General features: G+C 33.3%; 1 protein-coding gene across 1 annotated transcript; it reads right to left on the bottom strand.

Moving 5' to 3' along the window:
- Positions 1–702: 702 nt before the first annotated feature.
- Positions 703–23,537, bottom strand: LOC110991414 (CD109 antigen). Its single transcript, XM_022256769.2, has 26 exons — positions 23,383–23,537; positions 22,601–22,669; positions 21,055–21,238; positions 20,189–20,367; positions 17,190–17,346; positions 16,272–16,408; positions 15,249–15,576; positions 14,661–14,837; positions 13,860–14,063; positions 13,319–13,477; positions 12,126–12,293; positions 11,496–11,612; positions 10,744–10,798; positions 9,902–10,049; positions 9,310–9,614; positions 8,834–8,994; positions 7,195–7,437; positions 6,814–6,956; positions 5,738–5,942; positions 5,014–5,191; positions 4,244–4,440; positions 3,562–3,699; positions 2,721–2,893; positions 2,200–2,302; positions 1,546–1,714; positions 703–934 (listed from the first exon to the last, which is right to left on the bottom strand). The coding sequence occupies exons 2-26, from the start codon at positions 22,666–22,668 to the stop codon at positions 723–725; spliced, it is 4,308 nt and encodes a 1,435-aa protein (XP_022112461.2). The 5' UTR covers position 22,669; positions 23,383–23,537; the 3' UTR covers positions 703–722.
- Positions 23,538–24,039: the final 502 nt, after the last annotated feature.

Genomic DNA, 24,039 nt, shown 5'->3' with positions numbered 1-24,039 from the left:
TCAGTTCTAGTAATCACAACATTGTTAGGCATAAAATTAATGTTTAATTTAATTAATTTTAATTTAATTTAATTTATAGTGTACATAATGTGTGTAGTAACATATATTATAAGAAATACATATAAATTATATTAGTGTCATATAATTTTTAAATTGAAATAAAATTATTTAATACATAGTTTTCATAACTACAATTTACTTGTGGCAGACCTCTTCTTCTCAATTCCATAATTACCAATGATTTGAACCAAAATATGAATTTCCGTAAATCGGAGATAAAAAGAACATTATTTTAATGTAAACGTCAACAATGAATCTCGTACCCGGTGTATTTTTATAAATGTTTTTGTAAGATTCCCATAAAATAGTGGTGTCTTGGTAAAATGGGTAGGCACAATCTGATAGCCGTTGTTGTATGTAATCTTTGAATTAGTATGGAAATGATGACGTCATTCCGATTGAATTAATATGAATCAATTGAATAGAAAAAATCACGGGTCGATAACATATACTTGGATAAATGAGCTGGTTTCAGCATTGGTTTTTGAACGTATCTTTTAGGATGAGATGAGGTGTTTGAAGCTTATGATTCAATCAGCTTGCACTAAAAATACTATGTATCAGGATGGAACGATCACAATTTCCTTGAAACTTTATAGTTTTATTCATATTGAAAAATCAATAAGTCATTTTAACAAAAAATGTGTATTATTAATATTTATTTAATATTCATTATTACATAAAATCAAAGCCGTCGCAACAAGTATGCCGAGAGTGGCGGCGAGCGCGTTAGCGGAGTCAGGTACGGCGGTTGTGACGTCAGGCGCTCTTTGAGAGGCGATTGTGCCACAGGCGCGAGCGCATGAGGGCCAAGAGCGACACAGGTCGCATGGACTGCTCGGTATTCCTCGGAAGAACATACGGGCGCGGTGACCTATACAATTTATATATTTATTTTTTATACAATAATATTAAACTCCGTAAAGTGATAATGGGCGAATTCCCAATAACCTAGCTATAATATAATAAATCAGTGGCGCTACAACCTTTTCTAAGTCTGGCCCTCAGATCTCTGTATATGGTATATGAGATATGAGAATTGTACTAAGAGGCAAGTAGGTGATCAGTCTGCATGACTCACGCCTTCGACTGTTTAGGTAGCCTGTTTCCTCATCATGTTTTCCTTCGCCGTTTTAGCAAATGTTAAAGGCGTACACATATATATTTAGAGTCTATTGGTGCACAGTCGGGGAATGAACCTACGACCTCTGGGATGAGAACGCTGAATCCACTAGATCAAAACTTTTCTTCTAACTAGCAGTCAGACAAAAAATAGAATCACATTTCTACTTTAATAACTATATATAAGCAACCTGTGAAATTAATATCTGATACATATCACTATTCATATAAAGAAATTGTTAGGTTATGAAAGTACTTAAATAATAATCCAGTGACTTTTCAACAAAGATTGGATTACATCCGATATACGGTACATTATTATTCAATTAGTAGATTAATTAAAAACTTATACTTATAACTCACTTGAATCGTACAAATCAATTAGCGTCGCCCAGCCAGGTCGCTGTCGAGCGACAAACATAGAGCGCGGTGCACCGAGCGTAGCACATCGCTCGTTGATTCCCGTTCGTAGCCACGCGTACACTCGCGACCCACCACTTCCTAATCGCGCTCCGACTATGTGGCGAGCTGACTGTTAATATATATTTCAAATAAATTATCAATATGGAAAATAATTAATTGAATGAATTAATGAATTTTAATAAAATTTACTCCAGTAGATCAAATACATAATTATTCAATCAACGGGCAGGACTGAAAGGAATACCATCCGTATCACCTCGACGTCCGTCGTTCCACAACTGAGCATTTTTAAGGCAGTTTTTGCCGCAGCTGCCCCCTTAAGTATTTCCGAACCAATTCGTCTTAGGGTCCTTCAAGAAAAGAGCGTACGGTTATTCTTGAAAGGCCGGAAAAGGCTTGACCTCCGAGCGGCGGTATCATAAAACAACAGGTGAGCCTCCTGCCCGTTTGACGTTTCAAGAATTTTTAATTACTAAATTTTGAAAATCTTATCGGAAATTATATAAAAATACTAAAAACTAAAAAATTTTCTATAGTATAATAAGTATTAACGAAATTTCATATTATGCAAGAAAAACAGTTAAATGTTCTTACAGTAAGTTCAGTGATCGTGTTTATATCTGCGAGATATCCTGATGGCAGCTGCACCGTCAGAAGAGTTAGACCACTGTCAGTTTCATTTCCCACTGGCACGAATCTGTGGAAAATTACCTACTTCCTATACCTGTCTCAAATATACAATAAACACATTTTTAATTACTAATTTGTGGAGTAAGGATGGTCTACCGTTTCTCCAATCCAAAGAGAGGATCCTCGAATAGTCTAACTGCACTGAATTACAAATAAAAGCGCGTTTCGTTTGGTTGTTATTGGTTAAACGGAACGATAGATTTTATCGTGTAAGCTTTAATAGTGATTGTAATAACGAAAATAAAAAAAAGGTTGCATTGGGTTTGCGCAAACTTATGGGAAATACGGATAAGGAAAAAACCTTAAAATCAAGATTAGGATGGATCAAAATGATAAATGTGACTTTAAGTTAGGGCAATTAAAGGCAAAGATGCGTTACGACAAACAGTGTAGGTCAAGGTCAAGGTCAGTTAGAAATAACTCACCCAACACAAATGGACAATTGCAGTCGATCATTTGTAGAAACTTGGTCCACCCTAGGGTCTAATATGTACCGTGGCCAAGCCGCAGTGACATTAGTGTGACCCACCGCACTTAGACCCACTACGGCGATACCTCTACCCTCGGTGATCGCACTTGCTGAGCGGATGTTACGTATCTGGAATATAACTAAGTCTTTAAAGGCGTTTTTATTTTCGTTATCGATCAAAACTTTACACTAACAATTTTAAACAAAATCTTCTCAACTTGTTCTATGCTAAAATGTAAAGTACCTAAAATTATTAATATAAATAACAGCGAATCCTAGTTGTACACTTTCTTTTTGAAGTCAAAACTTCTTAGCATCGCTGTGATTTGAAAGGCGATAAAATGAAAAAGCGACAGTAAAAAGAGACGTATAAATTCATAAGATTAAATGTGAGGGAAAATTAAAATATAGACGTGCAAAAAAATTAAATAACAGATTAATTTAATACAATAATTAAATGAAATTATGAAATTTTCCTATTTACATATCATTTTAGTAGAAAACTTCTTACTGCACTAATTTAGTGTTTATACACTGTATCTCATTTTCTCTCACGTTAAATCTTATTAATTTATGTGTCTGTCTCTTCTTACTGTCACTTTTTTGTTTCATCGACTCTCAAACTTTATTTAAGTTTAATTTTAGCCTCGATTAAATGACGTACCACGAGTTCAAACGGCGAAACAATATTCATTTTTCTCACCTAAAAATCATCAAATTTGGCCACTTGGAGAGCATTTGTCTATTGAAACCAATGCTCTCTCCACGTTTAAAAAAAGATAAATAAATTAACTTACCAATTGTGTTTGTATGATAAGGGCGTTATCGGAGTCGATATTGAACTGCCGCGGCTCCTCAAAGCCGGTCACATTTACTGACACACGCAACTTTGTCGATGTCTTTATCGCTTCAGCAAACTGTGCTAGCGCGTCTAACTGGAATGGATTTTTTAATTCAGCATCATTTGATTTGATTGTAATTCATATAATATTTTGGTGAAGGTTGGTGTTTTATTCCTCTACTGAATGGGGAGAACCAGTCCAGCTACTGACTGGTCTGAATGCCCGCTGGGGATAGTCAGTTAGTTCCCAGCAGCTGAGAAGTTGCATATAATATTCTTGTCGTACTGATTTCATTTAGTTATTTTATTATACAGTTGATACACATGGTTAGGTAGTTAGGTAGTTTGATTTAGGGGTATTTTAATACACAATATTTGTTGATGGTTGGGATTGTTAAAAAGTTGGCTAGGAAGAATGTAATGGTCTTCTTAAAATATTCCAGGTTATGTACATAATACGTAAATATACTGAATATTAACTTTATTTGATACGGTAATAAAGTACCATCCTAAAATATGCCTGAGCAAATAGATTTTATGGATATTTTAGGAAAAAATGTCTGGAACCTTTAAAAAACAAATATAGCGTACATGTACTGAGGAAGTCACTGAAACAATGGCTAGTAAATATCACTTACAATATCTGGATCCTGATCCCGTGGCCCCAGGGTCTGCAGAAGGTACCTGGCTACTGGAACAGCTTCCTCTACCAATCGAGTGTTGAGCATCGCTCGCATCGCCCATGCCGCTGTGGAAGCCTCCAAACTGTTCCATTTAAGCCAAGGGTTCCGCGTCTCGGAGGCTGGGAGCCTTCGGGACCAGAAGAGCGTTCCATCTGTAATGCGACATTCTGATTGATGAAACACTTTAATATTTATAACCAAAATAATACAGACGGTAGGAACATCCATAGATAAATTATGTCCTGGCAAAAAATGTTGATAGAAATTCAGCTACAACCGTACCATAGCCACACTTGTATTTGTATTTTAAGAATGTGTCCTGTAAGATGAAAAGAAGCAAGTTGCAGGCACAGATGAATCTCCACTTGCCTATTAGAAATGATCACGGAACGGAACAGAAATCTGAAGACCAGAACTAAAAGGTTGTAACGCCACTAGCTTATTATTATATTAATAAGCGTAATAAATGTGGGAAGAATTAGAGAAGCGAAGGTTATTTTAAACATAAAAATTCTAAGGTATTCAACGGGCGGTCTTATCGCTGACAAGCGATCATAGGCAAGCAAGCCTACATTAGATCTGTATTAAGATATTTAATTTGATTAAAAAACGATCGGCAAAGAATGGCAAAATTAATATCAATGCTGAAAAAAACTATTTTATAAGACGGATACTATTTTCTATAGCAAATATATAAATATTTTAAATAATATTCTTATTTATACCTGTTGTATTCGCATATTTCTCCAATAGTTGTAAGGCCCGTTGAGCTTGCGGGTGTCTAGCGGCAGTGAGTGCGCTCGTAACAACAGCCAGCGTATACGCATCCAAGTCCTCAGATATGTGTCTGCCTACGTAATCTACGGCCTTGCTTATCGTGTTCTTGTATAGAATTTCACTTCCCTGAATAATTAATGAGGCCTGTATTTTTTGCATTTGGTATATAATTATAAAGATTTGGTTAAAAGGTAATGTCCATTTTAACGTATTCACTAAACGTTCAAACTGATTTTCATATAATTTGAATGCTTTTTACAAACGATCTCTAAAGGGTTATCTTAAGGGAAATTATATCGTCGATACGCATATACGAGATGTATGTCGGAGCAATGGCGCTGATATCAACTGCCATTGTAATTAAAGTTAACATCAAAGTCTAATTAGTTCAAAACTGTTATGTGGTTTATTTGAATGGCCAATATTAATAGATCTACAAATTAACAGGCTATGTGATTGTCTGTACTAATATTAATATTAGTCATTTTTATTAGTAAAAGATTGTTGAAGCAATGGCGTTAGTGTCAGCTGCCATGTTATTAAATTATAACTACAATGGTAGCTAATACCAGCGCCATTGCTCAGACATAAAATATATGTATTGAAAAAGTCTAGATAGGTAGATGAGTTTATTAAAAAGCATTCAAAATTTTATTTTTATTCAAATAATACCTTAGTATCAAGAAAAGCCAGCAACGCATGCGCGGTAAGAGGTAATGTGTCTTGTGCTGGGCTGTTCCGCTTGTTTGGTGGCGCCCAACTACCATCAGCTTGTTGGGCGTGTGCTAACCAGCGAGCGGCTGATGAGGCAGCATCGGGTGACACTTCAACGTACCTAGAGGCTCGGGATAGCCATCGAGCCGCTGTAGCTGTCATCCTATTTAATGTTTTAATTAAATTATAATAAGTTGAAAGTAAATTCATAAATTAAGAATGTGAGGCCCGCAATTTAAAATAATTATAAGTAAGCATGATCACGAAACGCACTCTATGATAAGTCACCAATTCACAGGGTAGCAATATTAATATAATATAATATTTTTTAAATATGATTAAAAAGATGTTATTTTTTACGCCATTTTCATAAATTACAGTTAAAAATTAAATATTTAGGGCCTGTTTCACAATGTCCGGATAAGTTCCAAATTAGCTATTTATTACTTATTGGTAGGATAAATAGTATTTTTGCGTTTCACGACTGTCAGATAGCGCTATACGTCATGAAATTCGAAGTATCTTATTCGGAACTTTTATCATTCGAATAATTTATGTGTTGCATAGCTATTTAACACTTTATCCATACATTGTGAAACAGGCCCTTAATAAGTTAAAAATATTTATTAAGTATTATTTATTTATTTACACCTCGTTGCTAAAATACAAATAACACAAAATATATAAATTACAAGGGATGCAACGGGCGGCCTTATCGCTAACAAGCGATCTCTTCCAGGCAACCCTAGTAAGAATAGAAGAAAAAAAAATGATGGGTGCAAGAAGTGCAGAAGTTATATAAAAAACAAAATAAATTTATACTAAAATATAGAACCTTAATCTATTAGTAGCTATATATATTATTGTATATTAATTATTAATTAATATACAATTAATTATTTAATAGATCTACAAATTAACAGGCTATGTGATTGTCTGTACTAATATATTAGTGTATTAGTATTGACAATTTCTATGTCACATTGTACATGGTTAAATTGTAGAATTATGTCAAATACAAATTATACACGCACCAGACGTCAGATTCAGCAACAACACTGTTTTCTTGCGAGAAAGATCCGTCAGATTTTCTAAAGGCCATCAAACGTTGATAACCAAACGAGGCCTGCGCCCGCGCCTCTTTCGATATCGTTATTTCGTCGTCCGGTTCGGTAACCTGAAGTAAATAATAATACCTATATATTATTTTTGTGTTTTAGTCACAGTCAGTGTTGTTAGTTGCGAGGCAGTTGCATTACAACCCACACTTCGTCCGCGCGTAAAATTTTTATCTATGTTTAAATTTTTTATTGTATAATTATTTTTAACACAACAATGTAAGAATATTGTAAATACTTTATATTTGTGTATAGGAAATAAATATTATTAAGGTTTTTTGTATGAAAGACACTTACTTGTAAATAATCCAATAGAATGCACGCTCTAGCCAAAGGTCGAAGTGCATAAGTAGCGTCAGCAGCGACGGTGGCTGGTGCTTTAAGGGCACGGAATGAGTTCGCCAACAAATCTCCAGATGCCTCAAGTGATACGCCATTGACTTTAGTTCCGGGTGCCGGAGATAATGTTGTATTAGACCTGGCAACACCACGGCGAGCATCCAGTAGTGACCACGACCATACTTCCTCGTCATATCCGTCCTGTGAAATAAATATAAATAAAATCATTTCGAACATACAGTATTTACAATTTTCTAGTAATAATTAAACAAAAGAAAATTAAAACTGTATTTAAAAGTTTTGTTTCTGTGGCTCTGTAGCATTTCTTCGCTGTATTGCGATACTTATTCGTTGAGCGAGGAAAGCAATTTAATTAGCGCCTGTGCAGTTGAACCCCACGGCTCAGGAGTCTACTCCAAAGGGAACAAAAAACAAATAAAGAAAATATCTTTATTCATCTAGGTAAACAAGTGCACTTAAGAACGTCAAAAAAAATTAATTAATTGTAAATTTACATTTACTACCAGTTCGCAAGTCAAGGGCGTAGAGCGGGCAAGAAAATTTCCGCCACTCTTTTCAATCGCCAAGTTTTTAATAGAAATTGTTTGAACTGGAGCAAATCAATCCCAAGGATTGGGATCATTTAAGTATTCGTCACATTTATAAAAAGCTTTATTAAATAATTTACTTTTAACGAGGGCTTTGAATTTATTTAGTGATAATTCTCTAATTTCACTTGGGAGTTTGTTGTAAAAACGAATACAATTTTTCTATAAGGAAGGAGTGGTTTAACAAAATCGAAGTTGGAGAAAAGACTTGAATATTTGAGCCGTTTATTATTTACCACTTGCTCTTCGGACACCCCAGCATTTTCGCTTATCCGAGGGATTAACGTGGCCATACAAGTAGCATCCCACATCAAACCCCATCTTCCGAGCGATTAATGATAGGGTAGACCGAGGCGAATCGGATCACTTTTTCTTTGAGGTTGAGCAAGTCATACTTAAGTGTTATATAATGTTATTTTTATTGATATAATCGATAGTAACAATTAGCTATCAAATAAACATTTAAAAACTTAAATTTTTTTTCTGATCCGATTCGCCCTGTGATTCGATTCGCCTCGGTCTACCCTATAGCATCGCTAGAGACGATGGCAAGCGGCCGGATGGGACGTTTATATTATTTCGCACATTAATTATTAACAATATATTTATCAGATCCTCGTTGTGTACTTAACGAGTTTATAATTATCTAACCCAATAGTTTAATTAGAACATTTTACAATACTAAGCTGTTATTGAAAATTTCGAGAATCGTATTTTGTAACCCATTGTGGAACTCATTTATTGATCGACGAAAGCTATACAAAAGAAATATCATGTATGTCGTAGATTCCACGCGATTTATAATTACAAAATTGGTATCACTACCGTCGTCCGAAATTATCACTCAATATTTCGACACAGTGCGCATGTCCGGCGCAGGCGCCAATGGAAAGGAACTCAAATACTCCACGACTGACAAATTGACTTGAAAATGACATCGTGTTCTATTATAACATAATCTGTATATATATATATATATGAGTTTGTACCTTGACAGTAATAGTACGGAAGAGTGAAGCGGAGACTCCATTGCCGGTGGCTTCCACTATAACAGGGGCTTCACCAACTTGAGCCGTTGTAATTAAAAACGCGGTACTCGCTGAACCACTGGCTGGTACCGTTACCCGTAAACGACGGAATAACTCGATTTCTGTAAATTTTCGTTGTAATACATTTGTTTGATGTGCTAATGTTTATATTACTTAATATTGTGTGTATTTAAAAAAAATATTATTGTTAAGAAAGATAGCTCTAATAAAAAATATTGATTAATTTGCAAATTTTATTTCACTTTTACTATATATATGTGAAACCTTTACGTTGACAATAAATTATATATTTTGATTTTTGTGTAGATGAAAATAAGCATTAATATTTATTTAATTACATTACTCATACAATAATCTTATAAGCAATCTATTTAAAGCATACATATTACATATATATCGATGTATCGATCACTTACTTTTAGTTGAGTCGATAGTATTCTCCAACGGTTCAAACTCGAAGTATTGATCTGAATTATGGAAGGTAATTTCAATTGCGATGTCAACTGTCAAAGAACTCTTCAAAGTAATGATAGCGGCTAACGTTTCTCCCCTTTGTAAAATTTCTGGTATTTCTGCTGTTATCGATAATGGTACTGTGGTGCTGAATTTTTGTGGAGGTGCTATTCCAAGACCAAGAGTTGGATGTATGGCGAATGCTCCAACGGACCATGTGCCCGGCGAAGATGGGGACCAGCCTTCACGTGTGCCTTTCCCGTCCATACTAGAGATTGATTAATCAGGAATTTGTTATGGGAACAATAAAATTATCCTATTCGTTCCGTTCGCTTTAATATAATTTTTTAATATGTCAACCTTTTTAGTAGCGACATAACAACCAATAGAACATTTTGTGATGTTGTGGACTTATATTTTTTATATTAATTTCAATGTTTTTGTAGGCTTATCTATACTTAAATTAAAAAGAGGTAAGATTTTTGTGTAAGACGTTAAGAGACGATTGGACTGTTAAGACCTCCTTTGAATTTGTGAAGTCGGAAAAAATCATACCCAACAGACACGTTAGTGAACATCCAAGTTTTTCGTGGTGAATTTGTAAGGTAGAAGCGAGGTGATGGTGGAGGTGGGAGGCGACTGAAGGCGTAAGGACCAGCTGTCGGAGCTCGGGTACCAGTTTCGATACTTGCAGAGGTTGTGTCTATAAAACATTAAAAATCTTAGGTTACTCCGACAACCTTCGAGCTCCAACTTCAGAATGGCTCAGTATAATTCTCCTCTAAGAATAAATCTCGCAAATGTTAGGTCATAAATGTGATGCGCAATAGCGATTGTAATGCCGACTGCAATGTTAAGTTTTTGTACCGCGAATCCAACTGCATCGAAATTTCATAAATTGTCGTGTTCAGTATCGTTATCGCTATTGGAAATTACAAAAGTACGGGCATAGATAAGACATTGTAGTATATTACTATGTATTTCAATTTGGCAGTTTCCAACAAAAAAACCTAGTCAATTTTTATAAAAGCTACGATGCCACAGAGAGACACACACGTAAAACTATACACCTCTTTTTGAGTCAAAATGCATAAAGATCCCACAAACGAAGACAATAATTAATGGATTGAGTAAGATCTCAGAAGTGTAATCGAGTCTTTATTACTACAATAAAGCCAGATTTTTTTATGTAATATTAATAAGCTTATAATATGTTTAATAAAATATTAGTAAAACAGAGGTATTTTTATTTGCGATCTTTACCAATAGAACGATCGTAACCAATAGAAAATTTTCATATCCAATAAAGCTATATCTCAACATTTTTATAGACCAAATAAGAAATTGATTCAATTACAAATTTACCTTCTGTATTAAAAATAAATTAAATATCTTACCTTCTGTATTACTAGAAACGACCAAACCGTCTGTCAGTAAAACGACACCAGCGTTCTGAAAGAACATTTTTGAGTCGCTTAAAATTGCATATATAAGTAGTTTGATTTTGATAATTGATTATAAAAGTAGTTTAATATTGATAATTGAATATATATAAGTAGTTTAATATTTATAATTGAAAATATAAGTAGTTTAATAGTGTAACCTTGTAACGTTTAAACTGATACTACTCGATAGATTATATGAATTATTTTGCTACTAGAATCTGCTTTACATTGGTATTATTTATTTCTAAAATATAATAAAATCTAAAATAAAAAATTGGCTGTTAAATCTCCCATTAATTTGTGATTACACGAGATATTTTTAAGATAAAAAATCAGTGGCGCTACAACCTCTTTAGGTCCTGGCCTCAGATCTCTGAATCTGTTTCACGGTCATTTTTAAGTCTAATAGGCAAGTAGGTGATCAGCCTTCAGTGTCTGACACACGTCGTCGACTTTTTGGGTCCAAGACATGTCGCTTTCCTTACGATGGTTTCCTTCACCGTTTGAGCAAATGTTAAATGCGCATATAGAAAAAAAACTCCATTAGTGCACAGCCCGGGATCGAACATACGACCTCAGGCATGAGAGTCGCACGCTGAAGCCACGAGGCCAACACTGCTCATTATTAAGTATTAAATTAAATTAAAAAACTAAAATGAGTAAATAAATATTTAATTAAAAAATAAATAAGATAAAAAAATTACCTGGAACACATCAGTCATCATGCGACCCCCTAAGTCGAAGCCCATACTTGGTAAGTTGTCTTCGTTTTTGAATGTCGAATGTTTTAATCCTAAGAAACTTTCTACTTCTCGTTCGATCTGAAAATATTACTTATTATTATTTTCATTAAAAGCACCGTACAAATTCACATTAAAATAGATATGTCAATACCTCATTATCTAAAATTTCACTGGAGAAGTACGTTATGTACAGAAAATTAATTTGATTAATTTTACCAAGTTTTAAGTATTTATAATAATTCTAAAATAAAATTCTTGATAGCAACACAAGATAAAGTTGATCCTATTATTTAAATGTACAGGCACATGTAAATTGTAGTTTCGAGTTTCAGTACATAATTAAGAAATCAGCTTTACCTTATAAGTTACTATCAATTGTTCTCATAGAAAAAACTAAATTGAGGCACACTCGGAGTTCAACACACTAGCGTTAATTTAACTCTTAACAAGTGCGTACCAATAAAAATATCGGTAACACCCGAGTCTTCTGGCGTTGAGAGTCCATGGTCTCACTTAACATGAGGTGAGCCTCCTACCCATTGCCCCGTTTCATACTATAAAGGCTGTCACTAAAAATTATATGGAACTTACCGTATGTATATCTAAGCCGTTGCCTAAGGCATCACCAAGTCCGGTTTCAATGGCATTAATATCAGTTCCCAAGAGTCCCGCTTGCGAACCACCTTCGCTTGATACACGAAACTCCACTAAGCCGTTAGGCCGAAATACGGAACTTGAAGACACCGGAGTTATGGATACCTTTAAATCATTGATAAGGCTTATGAAAGGCTTCAATAAATAATTAGTATTATAAGTAGTATTTTGATGTTAATAACAGTAGTTTATAAAATGGTTTTTTATTATGACAACGAAACTCATAATAAACCATTGAACGAACATTATCTCGCGTTAGATTCATTGTCACGTGTAGCAAGAGTTTTAGATTTGCCGCCAATTCACAAAAAACTACATTAGGTTACCACAGAGTTCTAAAATTGAAATTCAAAAAAGTTTTCAGTAGCAATATTTCTAACTGGCCAGTTCTAAACATTCAGTGTTACCAACGTAAAAGGCAAGTGGGTGCAGCAGCACCCTTTTGTCCCTAACACAAACCATCGGCTATTTGTGACTAAGACATGCCGGTTTCCTTACGATATTTTCCTTTACCGTTCGATCTAGTGTTACATGCGTACCTAGACTGAAAGTCCATTGGTGCCCAGCCGGGAAACCAACCTATCAGGCCTACTACTAGCCTACTCAGGGACGAGAGTCGCATGCAACACTGCTAAACATTATATAATGATCAAAAAAATAACAACATTATTATATAAATAAAATAAAATAAAAAAGCCTTTTTATTTCCTACAAATATAACTTTTTACATTGGCCCATCTCCAAACGCTTACTTATCTAATTAAAATTAATACCATCTTATTTTTATTTATTTTCTATATTATTTACCTACAACTATTTTATTTATTGTTATTAATATACTACTTATATAATATTTGCTACTATATATATCATATTTACTACTAGATAATATTTACTATTATTATATACCGTACATAAAACCTAGACAATGTAGTTGTTTGATTCCCAAAGAAAACATAGTGTAGTATCGTATAACCCACAATGACCTATTGCGATTTTAATTAACTGAGCATCAGATTACACGTCTTATTATCCCTCAACTTTTAATATGGCCACCAAGTTTTTAAAATTAATATGGAATACTAATAAAAATTATCAATATAAATTAAGGAAAATTAATATTATCTTACCTCATTCTGCAGCAATTTATCATGAGGCACATAGATGGCAGCAGTGAGTAAAGACTCTGCAGAGTCTAGACGAGGGTACCACGCTAACAAACTACAGCCCGGGGACATTGCACTAGTCACTGGTACTGTTATATCTACGCTGCGGGTTGCAGGTGATAACTGGGAAAGCAAACAAAAAAAAAATCGTTAATCACGAAACATTATGACGGGTAAACCGAAGACAATACATATTTTTATCTTACTCTTAATTAAATATGTATGTCGTTAATAGACAAGTCAATATAGACCAAAGTCACACCTTATTTCACTTTTTAACTTTGAAGTATTTTTTGTACTAATTAACATAAAGAAATAAAATAATAATAACACTATTATCTCAATTTCCAATAATTTTTTTCATCGGCCTTCATTGGTGTACAATATACAAATATATATTATTAACATATTTTTTTTATTATATACGCAATCATCATTTTTTAATATTTAGAATTAGAATAAATGATAAACTTTTACAATGCAAACAAAGTGTATTTTAACTTACCTCTAAAGTCTTCGCCACAAGTATATCCCCTCGTCCCATAACCACATAATGAACAATATCCATGGGTTCAGTGGCCACTATCCTAGCTTTCATATTGTCACCTACACCGGTATTTCGCGTTAATAGTTCGAGCGATAAGTATTGTCCAGACGATATGCTTCCTTGCACGTTCACTATACGCTCCGATACATCCTTATATTTTACCTGAAAAAAAAAATCTCGTCAAATTGATAACGGTTTTTTTTTAAAGTCGAGCTTTAAATCCTCACTGTCGACAAAATTTATAATTTTGAGGCGTGCGTGACCCACTTACGCGAAACGAATTTAAAAAAAAGTGTGATTTTATTCTCATACTAATATCGCGGTAGTGTGTCACGCCGGGCGTAAAGAGATTTTGTCTTACTACATTGTCGTCATCACAAGGGCGAAGTGGTTCAGCCTTGTCTAGAGCCCCTTATACCAATTACCTCTGTAATTGGCGATAATGTCACTTCTGTACAGACTTATATTGTAAATCTAGAAAGGGTGTTTCGTATTCTTTGTTGAATAGCATCTAATTTATTAAGGTGGTTTTGCGGTCATTTTGTGTATTGTTTTATTCATCCTTTGACGTAAACTTTTAAGTCTTAATTAAATTAATATGTAACAGTTAATAAGTTCATGTCTCTTCTTTATTAAAGGTTTGCATTTTGCTATATCTAAATTTACTAATATCATGTCTTATATCATCTTATATCATAAGTATGGTTTAAAAGATAGTTAAATATTTTCGACTATTTTAATAAAAAAAAGGGTACTTACAACAATATTAAGTGTAGAATTAGCATGAGCGACATCTGGTGTAAAAGTATAAACCCCGATTCCTTTATTCAATGTCAGTTTAGTGACATTGGTTGGTGCTCCATCATCCCATAAACGTTCTATTGAGACCTCTTCTGATACGTCCAAAGTATGGCCCGTTGAGTTTACTACACCAATCTAAGAGATGAAAATCTTTAATAAAAATTACTAAAAAAGTGCATGTTTAAGATGTATTAACTTTAAATTGATAGTTATTTTCAAAGATTTGAGCCCTAGACAAAGTATTTTTGGAAAAGCGTGACCCTAACGTGACAAACGAATTGTAATCGAAGTCGTTAATTACGTTACATTTCGTTAATACGTTAAAAACACATGTTTGAGTCAACTTTAGTCTCATACGTTTCGACATTGCAATGATGACCACTTCGCATTTACCTTTAAAATATATAAATACATTACATTACTATATTTGGTATATCTGGTGGTGGAATCTTTACAATAATTAAATCGTTATTTAAATCTCACATTTGTCACTGTCCAACGCTGACACTGAAATTTGTCAAAGGTTAATTGTATTAACAGACTTACTTGAACATTATATGGCAATCTTGGCTTGAAATAGTCAGGGGCTGTGATCATCAATCTGTAAGGGGTTCGTAACAACAATATCCTAGAAGAAATATTCTGTCGTATCAATGTATCTTTTTCCTCCAGTACAGCTTCCACAACAAGTGGTCTCGCCGCGTCTTCGGCCAAGTCCAGATCCGTTTTCAAACTTATCGGGACGACTGTATTCCCGTTGAATTCGATAACTTTACGCGCGGGAGTTGAAAACACGGGTTGAAGGAGATTAGAAAAGAAAACTGCGTACGCTGATATTGTTAGTTCGCCTACCACAGGAAGACCATTGAAGTGTCTGAAAAATAATATTTTTTTTGTTACGAATTGAGTAACTAATAATTTCGAATTTGTACTACAGTTTGTAACAAAGGCGAAGTTGGGTGATAATACATTTATAAGTGGGTAGAATATTTAAATGAAGTGCGTAGAATAAAGTTATTTCTAATACCTAGTGTAAAAGCTAGATGATCTAGTTCTTAGAGTTGGAAATTAAACTCTCCAATGATGAATTGATTCACTACAATTCACTTCACTGATTTTACGTAAACTTTAAACTTGAACAAAGGAATTGCCCGTGCGCATGTGTTACAACCACTTTTATAATCTATTCCCTGCTCCAACCCGACCAACCCGCTTCGGGCAGTTGTTCGAGTCAATTCGTAACAATTCGTAAACAACCGAACGAGTCAAATGAGTAACTATTGCACATGCGCACTTGTAGCAAGATTCCTCAGAATATGTTTCATAAAAAATCTTTAAAATTTAATTAAGTAAATCATTAAAGCTAAAACTAGTAATTAATACCAGGTAAAATCTCTTTAAAAAGACTCAGTTCTACGTTTATTGTTTTACACTGGTGATGAGCCCTCCACATACCCACTTTTTCTTCCTTACTAGTTGGGTCAAACTCTGTATATATATTCTGATATATAAAGAACATTAAAAATGTTAGTGTTACGGTGTGTTCAAAATTAACTTTAATTTTCTTACTTCGCACTGACATTGATGTTAAAACCCCCTTCACTAAACAATACTTCTTTAGGAATATCCATATTCATTAGGAATTTTGGTAAAACATAGTCGGCGATCATTATCTGCCTCGAGTATAATTGACCCCGGACTTCCACCTGAAAATAATACTTTTATAAACGAAGGTAACGTAAATAATTAATTTAAAGGTTACTTTAGTTTTGAAGTAAATTTCAATTAAAATATATATAATTTATATGATGACACTGCCTTCTGTTAGAACACTGATGACCTGATCTAGTGACTCCATATATTTTGTGTGTTTTTGTGCTGTTTTCTATACCTGTATTTATTTGTACAAGCATATTGTTCACTGATCTCGATGTTTTTTTTCCCTCTTATTTTATTTCCCTTGGAAAATCTTTTGGAGCTAGGGAACCTCCACTCCTTTGTTGACCAGAGGCCTTTTAACCTCTTAACCCTGAAACTAGCTCAGTACAGTGCTCTAAACCCGAAAAGTCAACAGCGTGGGTGGGTGATCATCCGCTTGTCAATTATTAAAAAAAAGATGAACACGAAACAGATAGATACCAGACCTTAAAAATGTTAGCACCAATGCTTCTTATATGATAACATAAAACGCTGAACACCAACCAAAAAACTCAAATAAATTATTAATGTTTGTAGTGCTGCATTGAGTTATTATTATTAAAGGTGCCTCAAAATAAAGTTTACATTCAGTTTCAGAGCGTTATGTGAACGTTAGACGACTTCTTTACTATGAAATTTCTCATTTATTATTAAAAAGATAATCTCATTTGTATTTTAAACCGTTAAATATGTTAGAAGGATGTTTTTTTATGAAACAATTGCCGACGTGTCTGAAGCACTCATAGTATCTGAAGCCAAAAACTATTATGAGATATAATTGAAATATACCTGTATCGTCCACATTCCCAAAGCTGGTTCATCAGCCAAAGTGAACTCTCCACTAAATACACCTCTATCCAAGGATACTCCTGCCCATTGTCTGACAGGTGAACCGCCCGTGTCCAGTATACTGACATCGACATTATTTGACAAAGGTAGTAGGTACCTATAAAAAAAAATAGGTATAGTGATAAAAGATAAGGATAAGGAAAGGATAAGGATCATCAACTATAACTGAAATTTTTTATTGCGAATAAAAAATCCTAAAAAAGGCGGGCTGGGCTATAGATTCTTCTAGGAAATCTTTAATTTTTTTATTGACTGATTTATAAAATAATTAGTTTATGTGAAAAAAGACTTCTTGCCAGGTCAAACAAGATGGGGAAGCCATTGCTTAAAATTATTCTGATACTGTGATAAACGCATAACAAAAATCATAAATGAAATATACCTAAGAAAAAATCCGCTTTGTACGTATATTTTTTTAAAGCATATTAAGAAGGAATTTAGTTTATCTGACGTTTACTAAATCTAAGCATCATTCGAATTTCGAATTTAACATTGAATTAACTGCGTGTTACAGAGCAGATAAGGTCATTGACCGTAATGATACGCAATCTTATGCGTGCGAACGCTGTACCGCTCGTATCGAAAATGAAAGTTCGAAAAAATCATTACACAATAAAAGTTATTCGATTTATTGCAATCGAATAACGAGAAAGTGTAAATAAAAAACATAAGCAAACTTTGGTTTCCTGCATTAGATTTAGCTCTCTTGAAATATTTAATCAATATTGAAATATGCAATTTGTTTACAATTTGTGTTTTGAGTTACATATAAACTTTGTATCAGCCCCAAATGAGCAGCGATTCGTGAAGTTCTCTGTAACAAGTATTTTTATGATGCAAGCGTAAGATAAGCGTGTATATTAAATCATTATAAATTATAATGATTTAATATGTAAGAATCTTATGAGATACTGACATAATAGTGAAAATTTATAGTCCATTACGTTGTATTGTATCCCACATGTATTAAAACATAACGTATGAATAAAAGAGGAACAGGCACTTTTTGACGTGGGAACAATCATTTCCATTTTTAAGCTGCGCTTGTCTTTAAATCATACATATAAAACTTTAACGGTTGCTAAAAAATCATTGAAATTTATTTTTTTTTCTACATGACTTACACCACAACCTGATATTAAGTGAATTGTGGCCTATCGGAGAGTACGTCTGTCCAGGAGACTTCTATTTAGACGTGCGACGTGCACGCTGTTGCTGCTTTTACATGAAACGACGGTCTAGGTAAAACTCGAAGGTAGTGAAGCCCCTTATTAACACTATTTTTAATAACAAAGAATAATCCTTCCAGCAAGACTTGGCGCCGGGTCATAAAGCTCGGTCTACGCACTCTTGGTTGGAAATGAACGTTTCGGACTTCATCAGAGCTGAAGACTGGCCATCTTCTAGTCCCGATCTTAATCCGCTAGATTATGATTTATGGTCTGTTTTTGAGAGTACGGCTTGCTCTAAACGGCAAAATAATTTGGAGGCCCTAAAACAATCCGTACGACTGGCAGTGAAGAATTTTGCCATGGAAAGAGTGCGTGCTTCTATTGATAACTGGCCTCAACGTTTTAAGGACTGTATTGCAGTCAATGGAGACCACTTCGAATAAGCTTTTTATATTATAAATTGTTTTTTATTTATGTATTAAACTAACACACTATAAAAGTAATAAATGTTATTTACAATAGAAAAAAAAATATTTTTCTTTGTTTCAGTATTTATGGCAAGACTAGGTATAAATACGTTTATATTACGTTTCGTTATATACAGGGCGTCCCACGGCGATGCCACACGGAGGGAAAGTACCTTAAATATTAATGATAGGATATTTTACTGAAAGAAGACATCGTTTAATTTTTAATAATAAGTAGAACTGCATTCACAGATTTTTTAAAAATTTCCTACCTCAACCGGGAATCGAACCCGCCAAATGTGACAGTAAAATTACATGTATTTTATAATAGCGTTTGAAAGGGCTACTCATAAGCATTATTTTTTCCTTAATAACCTAGCATATTAAATGAAACTAAAAACATAAAATTTTACATTTTATTAAAAAAAATAATTTATCAAATGCTCAAAATGTGATCCGTTCTGTTGTATACAAATTCTCACTCTTTTAATAATTTCTCTCCCTGTCGATTTACTTATGTTTGCATGGTGGATGTTTGAAATAATACGTTTTTTATTTATTTTTTTTATTTAATACATGTGATAAAAAAATACATGAGGGTACATGCAAATAACCATGCGCTGAAACCAACAGATATTTTACATAACCCCATAAAAAAAATCAAGTGGGGTTAGATCTGGGGATCTCGGTGGCCATCTAATTTGTCCTAAAGTACCGATCCAGGAAGGAAAATGTTCATTAAAAAAAAAGATTTAGTTTACAGGAACCGGTACAACAGTGTGCAGGAGTTACAAAATGAACTTGGACGTATTATTTCAAACATCCACCATGCAAAAATAAGTGAATCGACAGGGAGATAAATTATTAAAAGAGTGAGAATTTGTATACAACAGAACGGATCACATTTTTTTAATAAAATGTAAAATTTTATGTTTTTAGTTTCATTTAATATGCTAGGCTGTTAAGGAAAAAATAATGCTTAAGAGTAGCACTTTAAACGCTATTATAAAATACATGTAATTTTACTGTCACATTTGGCGGGTTCGATTCCCGGTTGAGGTAGGAAATTTTTTAAAAATCTGTGAATGCAGTTCTACTTATTATTAAAAATTAAACGATGTCTTCTTTCAGTAAAATATCCTATCATTAATATTTAAGGTACTTTCCCTCCGTGTGGCATCGCCGTGGGACGCCCTGTATACATTACAAAGCGGTATATATTACATATTAATTAAAAACAAGTTTGGTATAGACTATTTTTTTACCACTAAAATTACAACAATATAGATTGTTTACTTACTTGTTCAAAGCAATAACTCTAAAATCAAGTGTTTCCCCTGGCTGATACACCCGTTTGTCTGTTTGCACAAAAATACAAAAACTGCGTGCTTGGTACGTCAAGGCGGCTGATGATGAGAATTGTGGTCCCGAGGTGGATCTCGCTACTAATTTATAGTGACCGGGACCTGGGTCATTAATCTATAAAAAAAAACAGTTTGAATTTGAAATTCTACATTCATGTTCATGCATAGTCAAATTTTAATTTCCTCGTATTATACAATATACCGAATGGGCGGATGCCCTAGGCTTAAATACGGTTGCTATTTACCGTAATATAAAGTATTTTAACTGTCTCAAATGTGTGACTATATTCGGTTGAACGAGTATATAAAGAATATTCCGTTATTTAAGACACACATTTAAAAAAAAATAAAAAAATAACATTAAATTGTAATTCTAATGCATTCTTCAAGACACTTGAACACGCACAAAAAAAATACAATAAGTCTATCCTTTTAAGAGTTTATTTACAAACACACATACAGATGAATAAAGGATTTATTCTTATGTATATAGAAGAACATGTTTTCTAATTATTTAATACACTATTATAAAAAGACAGTGCTTTGTCACTTATTAGTCATCGAACATGTCGCAAAGTGATGTCATGATTAGTTTTAACCATTTCCTAGATTTATTGCTCATTTATTGCTTTAATTAGTTACTCTAAAATTGTCTTAGCTTAATTAGTTATAATTTCAAATTAGTTCAATAATTATTTGAATTGTGCCCATTCTTAGTATTTAAAAATCGATAGTTTATTTATTCGGAATGAAGTAGGAAGAAAAATAGTTACCATTAAATTTGGTACTGGTTCAAACTTACCTCTAAATTAATAAGCTTGGAGGTTGCTGCAGAAATCTGAATCTCACGACCCTGGCTAAACGGCTCTCCCGTAGACTTCTTTCCCTCCACAGCAACATAAAGATTATGTGCACGTGATCCACCAGCGATTGATACTTTGTAGGATGTATGTGGTCGCAGTACGCGTGGTCCTAATACTGTTACACTGAAAACATGAATTACATAAATCCCATGTTAGGGGAAACTCCTGGAAGCTCCTTGTCTCCTCAGTTGGATTAATCAATGGGTTAAAGATTGTTTCCAGAAAACAAATTGAGATTCATATAAAGTTTAGGTATCTACGTAATGTTTTTTTATATGAAATAATCGAAATAATCGAAAACTAGTAATACCACTTTGTTCTTGTTGAAGAGAATAATTTGGATTTTTCCTACAAAAACTTTATGTATCTTAGAGTTACTTTTAACTAGTAAGGCTGATCTACAATGCGGTGAAGTAAAAATTTACGAAAAAAGTGTTTGCAATACGATACACAGGACTATATTATTAAGAAATGACGAAACAAAAGTTGTTTAATTTGTTTGAAAATGAAAACAGTTAAATATGAATAATGATAAATGCATTAAGTATGATAATTTTTAATAGCATTGTATCATAAATTTATCGCCTGGAAACAAACTTGAGCCAGAGCTTAGAGAGTAGAATATATTATTCTACCGAGTGAGAAACAAGAACTCTAATTTAAGACAATACACATCTTAATATATATATTTCTTGTGTGCGTGTGTATGTGACTGAACTCCTCCTAAACGACTGGACCGATTTAGACGAAATTTTTTGTGTGTGTTCAAGGGGATCTGGGAATGGTTTAGATTCACAATTTTGTCCTCTGGACAATGTTTTTTTAATTAATTTTCAATTTATTAGTTGTTGTTGATTTTGGAATGTTTTACATTGGATCCGACAGACGGCGCTACCATCGCAGTGTCAAATTTTAAATAATATTCGAATTTTAATTTTAGTCTGTCCCGAAATTTAAAAAAAAGTTTTGTTATCATTGTGTTATATCGTGTGTGACCATGTGCTGGATCGTTAGATATTGTCATAACATTTGAATAATAATTTTCATCAAAATGGCTTATTAAAAATTGAAATTTTGAAATTAAAGACGTGTAGACAGGACAACGTCTGTCGGATCCGCTAGTATCAACATATAATATACATATGTCAGAAAAACTTAAGTTTATACAATCTCCTAAGTACAGTAAAAGTTGTTGTAAGCAAATTAATTAATTAATTCATCCAAAGTTTATTAGAAATTACTTTAAAAATAAAAATTCGATAAATATAAATGTCCTATTTCTCTAAGAACTTAAACGGCAAGTGAAAAGCCTACAAGTTAAAATTTAGCTTTTCATTTCATGCTTTTCATTGTTACTTTCTATAAAACTAAGAAAGTTTTTACGAATTAAAAAATAATTGGAACACGAACAGGCCAATAGGTTTTCGTCACGCGTTATTTTATGGGTAATATATAACAATTTGTTACTATTCAAAATACACTTACCATTGTACTAGACTCGGGGTACTTAAGATTAATATAATACTGTAAGTAAATATTCTGTATGTCGTCATGCTGCAAAAAACAAAATTGAAGTCTTGATTTCCAAATTCCACATTCACATAAAGATAAGTATTTTGACTATAACCTTATTAGTTATTATTCATTATACACGACCGATAAAACATACACAGATATATGGCAGAATCATAACCACACAATAGGTATGCGCGTAAGTATAACGTCTTTCATATTTAATTCAATAGAAAATTTCGTACCTTTTAAGAATTTTATTCAAATTATTTTTACCTCATAATAAATACATACACGGTTATATACTATTTCAATATAGAGTTGTGAATGGGCCATTAAGTATCTATTGAATATATGTTTACTATCTCAATATATTGAGCCAACGTCCTTGTGTCCATCTGACTCACTGAATAAATAATATAGTGCGTCGGCGGAACAGCCTTTTTACCTAATAAGGTTTGTACTTGACAATTTGTCAATATTATGAGCTCATTTCTCAAGCAATGAAAGCTATGGGAAACAATGTATCGTTCATATAACGTACTTTCTCCGCACTTACGACTTCACAAATGTAAGGTACATAATTAACCTTCAAATTCTTAATAAATGTAAATCATATAAATTATAAATACAATACGGAATTGTTTCTTGTGATAATTGTTTTCGTATTGTCCTTGATACCTTCGCATATTTACGTTTATTTTTAACTTAAACTAATATTATATAAGCTACGGTTAACACATGCAAAAACTTACTTGAAATATCCATTAATTTAAATGCACGATTTTACACTTAAAATAATATCACAGATAGTTTCGTACACATATTTTTTACGTAAAGCAGTGAGGTTCTTAGTAATATCGCGGAGTAACTGAGTGCGCACCGTAAAGGCGCCTACGCATGGTGGGGAGCCGAGAAGCCTTGCGAAAACCATCACATTATGCACCTCCAATATGAGGAAACTCTGCCCACGCTACTTTGAGTAGTATTTCCTGTACTTCATTAAATTGTGGATGTTTATCTCAAAAAAATTAAATGTATGTAAAATGTTTTTTGGAATACGCAAAAGTTATGTCTAAATGTAAACACTTAGAAAACATTAATTTTGTCGTGTTTTAATTTACTTCATAATATCTATGCTAATTTTATCAAGTAGGCTTTAATATACAATATTTTATAGTTGCTAACAAAATATTGCGTCCTGCTTTAGGTCACTTATAATCCTATAAGGACTAGTTTCAGGAATTATTCTATTTCTGCAAAACAATTGTAATGTTGAAATGTACTGTTAAATCTTATCACTCTAGCCATCAATAGCCAGGTTGAATTATACGACGCGTTGCATTCCTTCAAACTTGTTTGAGTAAGTAGTACAATGGATGCATGCTCTACCAGTACTCGTGAATCGCCGT

The sequence above is a fragment of the Pieris rapae genome, chromosome 16 (genome assembly GCF_905147795.1).
Source record: "Pieris rapae chromosome 16, ilPieRapa1.1, whole genome shotgun sequence".
NCBI classification, from domain to species: Eukaryota; Metazoa; Arthropoda; class Insecta; order Lepidoptera; family Pieridae; genus Pieris; species Pieris rapae.
The sequence above is the reverse complement of the archived record's forward strand: the minus strand, read 5'-3'. Positions and strand labels throughout refer to the sequence as shown.